General features: G+C 38.0%; 1 protein-coding gene across 1 annotated transcript; it reads left to right on the top strand.

Annotated features, from left to right (window-relative positions):
• Positions 1 to 1,131: 1,131 nt before the first annotated feature.
• On the top strand, positions 1,132 to 2,268 carry LOC148579871 (uncharacterized). Its single transcript, XM_088503456.1, has one exon. It carries the CDS (start codon positions 1,132 to 1,134, stop codon positions 2,266 to 2,268), a length of 1,137 nt encoding a protein of 378 aa, XP_088359582.1.
• The last annotated feature ends 12,086 nt before the right edge of the window (positions 2,269 to 14,354 follow it).

The raw sequence follows: 14,354 nt of genomic DNA, 5'->3' as shown, positions 1-14,354 counted from the left end.
CCCCTGCTCCACCACCGCACCGCCGTGCTCCCTCCCAGTGCCGCCGTGTCACCACCACCATCTCTCTGCCCTCATCTCTATTCGATACATTTTTACTTCTACACACCAGGTTCTGCCATACTGCGATTCCTCTTTTCGATACCTTAGTTAGTCTTTCAATTTTTGTTCAGAATAGGATAGTTAGAGATGCATGTTTGTAGTGGATTTTAGGTGGTTAGGCAGCTAGGATGTGGTTAGTGGATTTAGGCCTGATAATTGCACCGTTCTTGCTACTTGTTTAATCTATTTCGCAATTTTGATTTTGCTGTGATGATCATATTCTTCATATATTGTTCTTCCATGTTTCTTGCTGCTGTTACACTGCTCTTTCATGTTCATGTTATTTGTGTCTATTTGCAGCTTTATTTAAATTTATATGAACTAATTTTCCTACTGTTTATTACCCGGGAACATCCAATTTTAGCCGGAATGCTGCCCAATTTTCTGCAAATTGTTTCATTTTCATTCATGTATTGGTTTTGGCAATTTTGCATTTTGCATTACTTAGCTATAACCAAACCAATTCATGAATGCACGGGCTCGCATTCTTATTCCTTTCCATTCCCTGGTTAATAACTTGCATTATTGATGATTTCATTTTAGCTTTAGATACTCCTGTCTCTATATGAATTATCATCAATAAACTGATATCCTTGCTTGAATATGAGTTGACTGTTCTTTAAATTTCTGAATCTCTTGTTACAATGGAAACCATCAATCATGCCACTTACTTTAACTTTCTTTCTACTAACTCACTGCTTTCACTTTCTAACTTCCTTTTCACATATTAACCACTTTTAACTTTCTAACTTCTCTTTTGCTTTTAACCTAACTACTTCAACTTTCTAACTCAGGGCATGATCATAGTTTTTCCTATTTAACTTGAATTCCGCTTATCACTCCTTTTGAATTGTATTTTTTCTTTTCAAACTTTTTCACTCGATTACAATCCAAATTGCACATATATTCAACTCATTTCATGCTTCTCTTGCTCTTTTACCACTATGTGCTTATATTGCAATTATTCTAATTGCCTACTTATTTTCCTATTTTTGTTCTTCAATTATATCCTGAAATTTCTACTTTTTCAGGATGTCCGACCCTCAGCACAAAGGAAAGGGCAAAGCAACCACTGGTAAAAGGAAAAGAGGCGAATCCTCTATGTCCATCCTGGACATTTTGCATGATGACTCCTGGCGGGAAAAGCACTTTACCCCGCAGGAGAAGGCTGACCAGCTCCTCACTGCCACAGACCCAATTAAATTTGCAAACATATACTGTGAGCTTAAGTGTCCAGTGTTTGCCACTTCCAGGAACCTGTACCTGAAAAAAACTCTAAAAATTCCAGAAGAACTACAGCAGTACACCTTCAAACAGATAAAACAGAGAGGCTGGTTCTTCTTGGAAAGAAACTTGACAGAGGTCAATGCTTCCTGGGTCAGAGAGTTTTACTGCAACTATTTCAAGACTTCCCTGGATGCAGTGCACCTCAGAGGGAAATATATTTTGGTCACTGAGAAAGCTATTGAGGACATCCTCCACCTTCAGCCTAAAGAGGATATGCAATTTATGAGATTTGACTGGGATGCTGTCAAGCAGAGAATAGCTCTTGATCTTACTGTCCCCTGGGTCATGGGAAATAACACAGCAATGCCTAAAGGAATCAAGCTGATTTACCTGAATGATGAGGCTCGGCTATGGCACCAGATTCTGAGCAACTATGTGATGCCGAGCACTCATGAGACAGAGCTGCCCGCTGCTATGATCACCCTCATCTGGTGTGTGCTGGAGGGTAAGGACCTGTATCTTCCACGTTTCATCCGGCATTACATGACCAGGGCCCATATCAGAGGCACCCTTCCTTTCCCTTATCTGATCACCCAGCTAGGCTGCCGAGCTGACGTGCCTTGGGAGCTGGCTGATGCAAAGCCGACTGCTGCAGACTGCAAGAAGATCATTCTTCACAGTAGGAAGTTCCAAGCTTTAGGTTATAGACCCCCATTCCTCACCGCTTCTGATGAGACAGCCACACCTTCAGCTGCCCCTTCTTCATCTACTGCTGCACCAGCTACCACCACTACACCCCCGCCTGCCTCAGAGCCCATCTACCACTTTGTGCACCGCCTATTTCAGCAGCTAGACCAGATGGAGTGCCGCAACCAGCGGCGATATGAGAGATCTGAGCGCCGCAACAAGCGACGCTATGAGCACCTTAAGTTGATAATCTGATTCGGCAGCGACATCCCCTCTGAGCCTGACACACCATCAGAGCCATCTGAGGAGGAGGCAGACGAGCATGAGGAGGAGACACATGCACAGAGAGAGGCTGAGCAGGCAGGACAAGAGCAGGCTGCGTCGCATCATGAGGAGCACCACCAGCTACAGGCCGCAGACTCGGAGATTCCGATACAGTCAGAGCCTCCACTACAGCAGACAGATCCTCCTACACTTATCCAGTCTGCAGACCCTCAGACCACCACAGAGATACCAGCAGCCCATCCTTCCGGTGATGACACTTCTTCACACCCAGCTTGAGTGAGCATCGAGGACGATGCTATATTTTAAGTGTGGGGAGGTCGCCATCCCTGGCTTATCTTTTTAGTGAACCACTACAGACTCTTCTATCTTATTTTGCTTATTTTTCTGTATTTTTATATTTATTTTTATTTTTCAGTACTTGCACATTGTTCTTTTGCTATATTTTTTTTTACCTTATTTCCGCATTTTGCACTTTAGTTTATATCTTAGATATTTAGTTTAGTTTGCAATTCTAAACTTATTAGTTATAGAATATGTGGATTAATTAGTATAGTTTACCCTTTTAGCATATATTAGTTTGGTTTAATTGAAAATAAAAAGAGTAAACTAGAAACTTTAGTAAATTAAAACAATCCACACACCTTGTATATATAGCATTACATGTTAGTTAATTAACAACATTTCATCAAGGAGGAACACTAAGATTTTAAAAGCCACCCTAATATTTACATTGAGAATAATGAGAACTCTTGATTTCTACTTGCAAGACATACATAACTGATATATGATTTTTTGAGCTAGAGAACACACAGCCTGTGAGTTTTGAGCTTAATTGTATGGTTACATTCAAACCATAAATTTCATTCCTGTGTGTTTCGACCTTCTTTTTCATTCTGATGTTCTTTACTTTGTTTTAATCTATATGTCCAATATAGAATATAGATACATACCAAGAGATGATTGAGGCCATCATTTGATTTTTCCCTCACTTACCCCAAATTTAGCCTACCTTTTACATCACCTTTGTTAGCCCCCTTGAGCTTTTTAATCCCCTCTTGTTCTATAACCACATTACTAGCCTTAAGCAGAAAAACAAAATAAAAATCTCAAGTTGAATCCTTGGTTAGCTTAAGATAGATATTGTGTACAATTTAAGTGTGGGGAATTTTATGGGAAGGGTTGTCATAAAATTAGAATTAAAATACTGGGAGTATGAATCCTAGGTCGTCTCCCAACGAGTTACAGAAATATGTGCTATTTTATTAATCAGATGTTTTCGAAAATGGTTTTGAGTTTGATAAACAGGAAACTAAATCAGAGAATTTATGTAACTTAAATAAAAATCTTGACTGGGAGTAGATTAGTTGAAAAATCTATCCTTGTTGGAGTTCTCCCAAGATTAATTTATAATTGAAGGTTGTTCTGCTCAGTTATCGTTTACCAGATAGAGGAAAGTCAAGCAAGTTGGAAGTCTGTTTCTATTCACAAGTTCTAATCCTCTCCCTTGGGAAGGATTAGTGTTAGTGGCTAGAGGGCGATCCAACAATAAACCCAATTACAATCTTACTCTTGAGCATTCCAACTCAAGGTTCTCCTTTCAATCAACTCCCAGTCAAGCAATGGAACTACTCGCTCATTATGAATGTAAACTTCACGAAATAAGAAAGGGAAATAAAGGAAGACATGATAAATAATAATAATCAAAGAGACCAATTAAAAATAAAAATAGTTCTTGTATTAATAAATTCTAAAAATAATCCAATAGTAACTCTAAACAAATTAAGGATATGAAAGAGTAAGTGACAAGTAAGGAAAACAAACTAGAATAATGACGTCTTGGCGGAGGTAATAACTCTTCCCAATATCCCAATCCAAAAAGCAATAAAAACAAAATTCTAAGAACTATGAATGTGTAGAGAGAAAACCTAGATGAGGAGTAAAATCAGATCTAAAACTAAAAATCTTGCAGAATGAATGTCTCTCTTGGTCTCTGCATATTCCCTGGCTCTAATCTGCTTTTCTGGGCCGAAAACTGGGTCAAAACATGGCCCAAAATTGCCCACAGCGAATTCTGTAAATTATGCAGATCGCGCACGTCACGCGATTGCGTCATCCACGCGTTCGCGTCATCCAGCATTTTGCCTTGCCACGCGTGCGCGTCGTCCACGCATTTGCGTCACTTGTGCAGTTTCCAATCCATGCGTTCGCGTCAGGCACGCGAGTGAGTCACTGCAATTTCCTCTGTTTCGCGTGGTCGCGTGAGCCATGCGTCCGCGTTGCTTCTCGCTGGTCATCTCCTTAATTTCTTGTCTTCCTTCCATTTTCGCAAGCCTCCTCTCCAATTTCCAAGTCATTCATGCCCTATAAAGCCTGAAACACTTAACACACAGGTCACGGCATCGAATAGAATAAAGGAGAATTAAAATACATAATTAAAAGTCTCTAGGAAGCAAGTTTTCAATCATAGAACAATTTTAGGAAGGAATTGTGAATACATGCAAATCATATGAATAAGTGGGTAAAGATTTGATAAAACCACACAGTTAAACACAATATAAACCATAAAATAATGGTTTATCAACCTCCCCACACTTAAACATTAGCATGTCCTCATGCATAGTTGAAGGAGATAAAATAAATGAGTAGGAACATGTAAAACTCATGCAATGCAATGCAACCTATATATGTGAATGCAACTATATGGTTCTTGTCCACTTGGTTAAAAGTAAATAAGCTCTTCAAGACAATCATAAATCAAATTTCACTAACTCAATTCTTATACAGTAAGAACAGATAAAAATGCAAGAAGGTAGCTCATGAAAGCAGGGAACATAGAATTTAAGCATTGAACCCTCACTGATGATGTATGTACACTCTAATCTCTCTAGTGTATAGGGCAATCACTCTATCCTTCTCTAATCATGCTTTCTAATTTTTGTTCTTCACCTAACCAATCGACAATATTTAATGTACCAATGCAAACATCATGAGGTCTTTTCGAGGTTGTAATGGGGCTAAGGTAAAGGTAAGGGTATATATGGCTAAGTAAGCTTATAAATTGAATCTTTAATTAACATAAGCTTTCACTTAATACATATATGTATATTCTATATAACTTTAAATTTCATACCTAGCTACCCAAAATTTCCTTTTCACATTCCATACTCATGTATAAACTTTATTTCAATTTTATCATATATGCATTGATCTTTGAATTTTAACTTAGCATTGGGGTAATTTTGTCCCCTTATTTATTTATTGAATATTTTTTTTAAAACATGAAAATAAACATAGCTTATCAATGCACATGGATTTTTAATTTTTATAAGTTCTCATGAGTAGGTACCCAAATTCCCATTATATTATCATGACACATTCCCTTATTATCGTTTGTTCCCACAATCTTCCCATACTTAATTAACAAACAATTCTATCTTAAGCTAACCAAAGATTCAATATATAATTGTTTTTTCGCTTAAGGCTAGTGATGTGGTAAAATACAGAACAAATGGGATTTAAAGGCTCAAAGTGGCTAACAAAGGTAACTTAAGGGGTAGGCTTAATTTGGATAAGTGAGCTAAATAAATAATGGCCTCAATCATATGCAAGCATATAAATATATTAAACATTGGACATATAGGGTAAAACAAAATATAGATTACAATCATAGAGAAGTAAACACACAAGAATAAAATATTTATGGTTAAATAAGGTAACCATGTAACTAAGCTCAAAGTCTCACAGGTTGTGTGTTCTTTAGCTCAAAAACCATGTTCCAATTACAACTTCAAACAAATTTAACATAAAAGTTTTGATTAAAATTAGTGAAATTTTGTTCTAACAAAAATAGGGTCTTAGAAGAAACTTATTATCTTTTCAATCAAGTAGAACATGCATGCAACTAACCTATTACTATGCAATTTATCCTATTCTACAAAAAAAAAACTAACTAAATATCCTATTTTATTGGTGTTAAGGAAGGGAAATTACCTCCAGAAGTTAGGTACTGACCGACCTCCCCACACTTAAGGCTTTGCAACGTCCTCGGTGCCATCTGTCAGGAATAAAGGTAGACTGGTAGCAGTATCTCCACAGTCGGGACCGTCATGGCTCCCTGTGCTAGTAAAGGAAGTGGAGTCCGGGGTGTCCGGGTCTTTGTATTTTCCCATAAGTAGCTCCTTGAGGTATGTGAATCGGCGTTTGTAACGGCGCTCTCTTAGCTTTGCTTTGTGTTCCTGCCGATCCAACCTTTCAAGTATCTGATGGAGCAGTTGGTTAGTTGTAGGTGCTTGTGGTGTTGAAGGAGGAATGTCTTTAGCCGGTTCAGTAGGTTGGCTTGTAGTGGCTGCTGGAGGTCTGATATATTTCCCGTTAGGGACGTATTGATCACCCCGTGGAAGCATGGCTTTGGTGTCCCTAGCTCTGTAGGAGACTCCGAATGCTAAGACGAGATCTGAAACCAAGACGGGAAAAGGTAAGTTGCCCGCAATTTGTACGTGTCCCATTGCATTCCGGATGTGTCTTGGTAATATAATGGGAATTTGGATACCTACTCATGAGAACTTATAAAAATTAAAAATCCATGTGCATTGATAAGCTATGTTTATTTTCATGTTTAAAATAAAATCCTAAGAACTATGAATGTGTAGAGAGAAAACCTAGAGGAGGAGTAAAATCAGATCTAAAACTAAAAATCTTGCGGAATGAATGTCTCTCTTGGTCTCTGCATGTTCTCTGGCTCCATCCATCCTTGATTGCTCTGACCTTGATGCATATTCCTGCTATAGCTTTTATTCCTTTCAATATTATTAGAACCAAACTCAAAGCGAGAGGGGTGAGAATTCATAATAGCTAATAGAAATAAAAGGGAAAAAAAAAACAAATAAACAAGTAAAAAAAATTTACAATAACCAATAATAAGGCACACGTTTACAATTCCCCGGCAACGGCGCCAAAAATTGACGTGGCGGAAATTGGCGGTTTAAGAAATTATTATAAGAGATACGTTGCAAGTACAGTTCTTAACCAACAAAAATCCGCTTATCAATTTAGAAGGGTTGTCACAAAATTAGAATTAAAATACTGGGACTATGAATCCCAGGTCGTCTCCTAACGAGTTGTAGAAAGATGTACTATTTTATTAATCAGATGTTTTTGAAAATGATTTTGAGTTTGATAAACAGGAAACTAAATCAGAGAATTTATGTAATTTAAATAAAAATCTTGACCGGGAGTAGATTAGTCAGAAAATCTATCCTTGTTGGAGTTCTCCCAAGATTAATTTATAATTGAAGGTTGTTCTGCTCAGTTATCCTTTACCAGATAGAGGAAAGTCAAGCAAGTTGGAAGTCTGTTTCTATTCACAAGTTCTAATCCTCTCCCTTGGGAAGGATTAGTGTTAGTGGCTAGAGGGCTATCCAACAATAAACCCAATTACAATCTTACTCTTGAGCATTCCAACTCAAGGTTCTCCTTTCAATCAACTCCCAATCAAGCAATGGAACTACTCGCTCATTATGAATATAAACTTCACGAAATAAGAAAGGGAAATAAAGGAAGACATGATAAATAATAATAATCAAAGAGACCAATTAAAAATAAAAATAGTTCTTGTATTAATAAATTCTAAAAATAATCCAATAGTAACTCTGAACAAATTAAGGATATGAATGAGTAAGTGACAAGTAAGGAAAACAAACTAGAATGACGACGTCTTGGCGGAGGTAATAACTCTTCTCAATATCCCAATCCAAAAAGCAATAAAAACAAAATCCTAAGAACTATGAATGTGTAGAGAGAAAACCTAGAGGAGGAGTAAAATCAGATCTAAAACTAAAAATCTTGCGGAATGAATGTCTCTCTTGGTCTCTGCATGTTCTTTAGCTCTAATCTGCTTTTCTGGGCCGAAAACTAGGTCAAAACATGGCCCAAAATTACCCACAGCGAATTCTGTAAATTCTGCAGATCGCGCACGTCACGTGATCGCGTCTTCCACGCGTTCGCGTCATCCAGCGTTTTGCCTTGCCACGCATGCGCGTCGTCCACGCATTCGCGTCACTTGTGCAGTTTCCAATCCATGCGTTCGCGTCAGGCACGCGAGCGCGTCACTACAATTTCCTTTGTTTCGTACGGTCGCATGAGCCACACATCCGCGTCGCTTCTCGCTGGTCATCTCCTTAATTTCTTGTGTTCCTTCTATTTTTGCAAGCCTCCTCTCCAATTTCCAAGTCATTCATGCCCTATAAATCCTGAAACACTTAACACACATATCACGGTATCGAATGGAATAAAGGAGAATTAAAATACATAATTAAAAGTCTCTAGGAAGCAAGTTTTCAATCATAGAACAATTTTAGGAAGGAATTGTGAATACATGCAAATCATATGAATAAATGGGTAAAGATTTGATAAAACCACACAATTAAACACAATATAAACCATAAAATAATGGTTTATCAGACATCTACTTATTAAACTTTGATTAGCTATAGGGATATCTCGTCGGTTAGGACAATACTTTGCGACATTGAATTGAGAAAAATCCTTTGATGAATTCCTTACCGGCATTTATCCTTCATAAAGTATTTAGTGCTGTTGCCGGGGACTTGCAATGGTGTTATATTGTTGGCTAGTATGAATATGTCTTATATTGTTGGCTAGTGTTATATTGTTGGCTAGTCTAGTCTTTAGTTAGAATTTATAGTAGTAGTAATTAATAGTTTCTTTGCTCTAGTATAGTTAATTATCATGAGTTCTATGACGCGTTCACTACCAGATCCGAGCTTAGCCCCTTTTGATCCAGAAATTGAAAGAACTTTATTACATCTTAAGCAAGCTCGGCGTCGGATAGTTTTTGAGGGTGGTGAAGCAGCTTTCGCTAATTCACCAACCTTATCCGAAGCGTCATTTGAAAGTGAAACTATTTACTCTTCTATTGGTTCTATTGACGTCTCTTCTATTGACTTAGGCACCGACACCATGGCCACCCCAAGAAGAATCATTCTTAAGGAGGAGGGGCTCCAGACTTCACTCTTCAACCACTTCAAAAGTGTCATCCGAACTTAAATGCCAATTTTGAGCTAAAGACCACCTTGATTAATCTACTTCCCAAGTTCCATGGTTTATTCGCTCAAGACCCTATTACACATCTTAGGGACTTTCAAGGTGTATGCTCAACTACTAGGAGAGAGGGCTCCGATGAAGTTGCTATATGGGTGTTTGCCTTCCCATTTTCTCTTGAGAGAAGGGCAAATGAGTGGTTCTACACTCTACCCGATGATGTTGTCACCAATTGAGATTTCCTTCGAAGGGAATTTCTAGACAAATTCTTTCCTCCGGAGGTGACCGATAGGTTGAGAAAAGAGATCTTATGCATCATTCAAGGTGATTTGGAAACTCTTTATGAGTATTGGGAGCGTTTTAGGAAGTTCCTTGATTCATGTTCACATCACATGATTGACAATTTGGTGTTAATTAGTTACTTTTGCCAAGGCATGAAGCCTCAAGATAAGATTCTTTTGGATGCTTCGAGTAATGGCTCTTTGACAAAGTACAAAACGGCGGAGGAAGCATGGCAACTTATCGCCGATTTAGCTGAATCTACCCAACATGCGAAGCAAAGAAACAATCACCCAAGGACCATCAATGAGGTTTCTTCTAGTGAGTCCGGCCTAACCAAGACCTTAGGGGAAATGACCACCATTCTTAGAAAAATCCATCAAAATCAATAACATCCTCCTCCACCATAACAACAATACCAAATGGTAGCTCCACAAAGAGTATGTAGAATTTGTGCTTGCAACTCTCATTATACCGATGAATGTCCACAACTCCAAGAGAACAATACCTTGGCGGCCACCAATGCTTACTTCAACCATTCCACTCAAGGGCCTTATCAACAGGGGGCAATTATAAACAAGGTTGGCAAAACTAAGGTTGTCAAGACAATTCCAACCAAGGGTAGAGAGATGGTTCAAATCAAAGAAGGAACAACAACTTTCAACCACACCACAATCAACAAAACAATCATTCCAACCACAAAACCAAGGCTAAAGATACCAACCTCCACACCAAAGACCTCCATAAGTTCCTCAAATCACCTACCCTTCTTCTTCTTCCAACCAAGCTTACCCGGATGACACTCTTCGCATCATGCTTCAAGAGCAAAGAGAATTTTGAGCCACCATTCAAGAGTTTATGTCCCGGTTACTGATAAACCCCAATTTTGTGGTTTATCTTGTTTTGAATTTAGGGAATTTTATAAACTTTTCTCACATTTATTCAACAAAATAGCATGGTTTTGTGAATTTCTCCTAATTTGAGCTTAAGAGTAAAAACATGCTTTTTAAGCCTTTAAATTACTAATTTTAATTCACTTTAATTCCATTCGATGCCTTGATATGTTTGTTAAGTGATTTCAGGATTAGAAGGCAAAGATTGGGTTGAAGGAATGAAGAAAAAGCATGCAAAATGGAGAATTATGAAGAAATGAAGATTTGTTGAACTGAATGCCACGCGCACGCATCACCCATGCGCACGCGTCACCCACGCGCACGCGTCACCCACGCGCACGCGTCACCCACGCGTACGCGTGAGAAGGAGATTCGCCAGCGACGCGCACGCATCACCCACGTGCACGAGTGACCAGAAAATCATCAAGCAATGCGCACGCGTCACCCACGCGCACGCGTGATATTGGTCACGTGACTCACTTAAAGGCAAAATGCTGGGGGCGATTTCTGAGCTCAAGGAGGCCCAAATCCAACTCATTTCTGATGCTTTTGAACCGAAGGATGGCAAGGGAATGGGGGGCAATCATAGAGTAGTTTTCATTATGTTGTAGGTTAGAATTCTAGAGAGAGAAGCTCTCCCTTCTCTCTAGAATTTAGGGTAGTTTAGGTCAAATTCTCTTAGATCCAACTTTTAATTCTTGTTTTGATTTAGTTTTTCCTTTTAATTTTTTGTTGTTACATCTTTATTCTTCTAGTTTTACTTGTCATTTCCTTTATTTTGCTCTCTTTTATGTTCATGCACTCTTGTTGATTTTAATTTCCTTTTAATACAATTTTATGTTTCCATGTCTCTTTATGTTTATCTTAGTTGCTATTGTTGATTTCTTATTTGTGTTAGTTATGGGTTCCATTAATTCTTGCATTTTGTGATGTTTACTTTTATTGCACACTAAGTGTTTGTTAAAATGTTTTCACTAGTTTTAAAGTAGTTTTCTTTACTCTTGGCCTAGGCTAAGGGAATTGAGTGACCTTGAGTCATTTGGTCTCATTGATTTGGTGATTTGAGAACCCTTAGTGGTCAATTTGATAACTATTGACACTAGCCTACTACTAAGTCAATTAGTAGCTAGGTTAGGACTTATGGATTGATGTTGATCAAGCCTATTTGACGTACTTCAAGCTTGAAGTAGATATTGTACGTACTTTGAGCATTGAAGTAGACTAAATGGGTTGGTCCCTTATAATTGTCAACACATAGTTTGTGGACAAGGATGGCGATCTCAATTCCTATACCTAGCCAAGAGTTCTTTCCATTTCTTTATTAGTTAATTGTCATTAACTTTCTTGTTATTTACTTTTCTTTCCAACCACAAATCAAACCCCCCCTTGCATCTTCATAGCCAACAATTGATCACTTCATTGCAATTTCTTGTGAGACGACCTGAGGTTTGAGTACTTTGGTTAATTTTCATTGGGATTTGTACATGTGACAACCAAACATTAAAGTTTGATTGAGTATTATTTATTGGTTAGAAACTATACTATCAACAGAATTATTTTGTGTGAAATTCCTAACCGACGATAATACTCTTTTCAAGTTTTTGGCGCCGTTGCTGGAGAATTGCAATGGTGTTATGTTATTGGCTATTGTTCATATGTGAATATTATGAATAGTTTGATTTTTGCTTGCTAGTTGTAGAACTTTGTTCCTCTTGTTTCTTATTAGTTTTTGCTTATTTTCTTTTATATTATGAATTCTCATCACTTTGGCTATGAGTTTGATTACAACTATGTTGTAGAGAATGGAAGCTTCAATGAGGGTGTGCATCAAGGATTTGGGAATCAAAGTGATGAGCGGATAATTTATACGCTTTTTGGCATTGTTTTTAGGTAGTTTTTAGTAGGATCTAGCTACTTTTTAGTATATTTTTATTAGTTTTTAAATAAAAATCACATTTATAGACTTTACTATGAGTTTGTGTATTTTTCTATGATTTCAAGTATTTTCTGGCTGAAATTGAGGGACCTAAGCAAAAATCTGATTCAGAGGCTGAAAAAGGACTGCAGATGCTGTTGAATTATGACCTCCCTGCACTCGAAATGGATTTTCTAGAGCTAAAGAAATCTAATTGGCGCGCTCTCAATTGAGTTGTAAAGTAGACATCCTAGGCTTTCCAGCAATATATAATAGTCCATACTTTGCCCGAGTTTTGATAACGCAAACTGGCGTTTGAACGCCCACTTTCTGCCCTATTCTGGCGTTAAACGCCAGAACTAGCATAAAAGCTAGAGTTAAACGCCCAAACTGGCACCAAAGCTGGCGTTTAACTCCAAGAAGAATCTCTACACGTGAAAGCTTCAATGCTTAGCCCAAGCACACACCAAGTGGGCCCCGAAAGTGGATTTCTGCACCATCTGCACTTAGTTACTTATTTTCTATAACCCTAGCTACTAGTTTAGTATAAAAACCACTTTTAGTGATTTATTTCACATCCTTGATCAGTTTGATGCTATCATAGATCATATTGTACACATTTGGAGGCTGGCCATTTGGCCATGCCTGGACCTTCATTACTTATGTATTTTCAACGGTGGAGTTTCTACACCCCATAGATTAAGGTATGGAGCTCTACTGTTCTTCATGAATTAATGCAAAATACTATTATTTTTCTATTCAATTCAAGCTTATTCTTATTCCAAGATATTCACTCGCACTTCAACCTAATGAATGTGATGATCCGTGACACTCATCATCATTCTCACATATGAACGCGTGCCTGACAACCACTTTTGTTCTATCTGCAATAGCTTGAGTGTGTATCTCTTAGCCTCCATTCCGAAAGATCGGAGTCTTCGTGGTATAAGCTAGAATCAATTGGCAGCATTCTTGAGATCCGTAGAGTCTAATCCTTGTTTGTGGTATTCCGAGTAGGATCTGGGATGGGATGACTGTGACGAACTTCAAACTCGCGAGTGTTGAGCGTAGTGACAGACGCAAAAGGATCAATGGATCCTATTCCAACATGAGTGAGAACCGACAGATGATTAGCCGTGCAGTGACAGCGCATTTGGACCATTTTCACTGAGAGGACGGACGGTAGCCATTTACAATGGTGATCCCCCAACATACAGCTTGCCATGGAAAGGAGTATGAATGATTGAATGAAGATAGTAGGAAAGCAGAGATTCAGAAGCAACAAGCATCTCCATACGCTTATCTGAAATCCCACCAATGATTACATAAGTATTTCTATCTTATTTTATATTTTATTTATATTTTAATTATCAAAACTTTATAACCATTTGAAATCTGCCTGACTGAGATTTACAAGATGACCATAGCTTACTTCAAGCTGACAATCTCTGTGGGATCGACCCTTACTCACGTAAGGTTTATTACTTGGACGACCCAGTGCACTTGCTGGTTAGTTGTGCGGAGTTGTGAAAATGAGTTGAGATTACAATCGTGCATACCAAGTTATTGGCGCTGTTGAGATCACAATTTCGTGCACCAAGTTTTTGGCGCCATTGCCGGGGATTGTTCGAGTTTGGACAACTAATGGTTCATCTTGTTGCTCAGATTAGGTAATTTTAAATTATTTTTAAGCTTTTTATTTTTGAAAAAAAATTTCAAAAAAATTTTTCAAAAAAATAAATTATTCTATGACTTCAGAATTTTTAAGAATGAATTCTAGAGTTTCATGATGATCTGTTGAAGTCTGGCTGGCTGTGAAGCCATGTCTAATCTTTTGGACCGAAGTTTCAATTCATCATCACAAGAGCTTGTTGATTTCTATCAATCTTGCTGTTGTATGCAATGTTCTG

The sequence above is a fragment of the Arachis ipaensis genome, chromosome B10 (assembly GCF_059453495.1).
Source record: "Arachis ipaensis isolate K30076 ecotype BB chromosome B10, ASM5945349v1, whole genome shotgun sequence".
In the NCBI taxonomy this organism is placed as follows: Eukaryota; Viridiplantae; Streptophyta; class Magnoliopsida; order Fabales; family Fabaceae; genus Arachis; species Arachis ipaensis.
Note: the sequence above shows the minus strand (reverse complement) of the source record. Positions and strands in the feature narration are given on the sequence as shown.

Bases quoted from the DNA above. Each gene is read 5' to 3' on its own strand.
- LOC148579871 (XM_088503456.1), top strand. From the start codon at position 1,132: ATGTCCGACCCTCAGCACAAAGGAAAGGGCAAAGCAACCACTGGTAAA.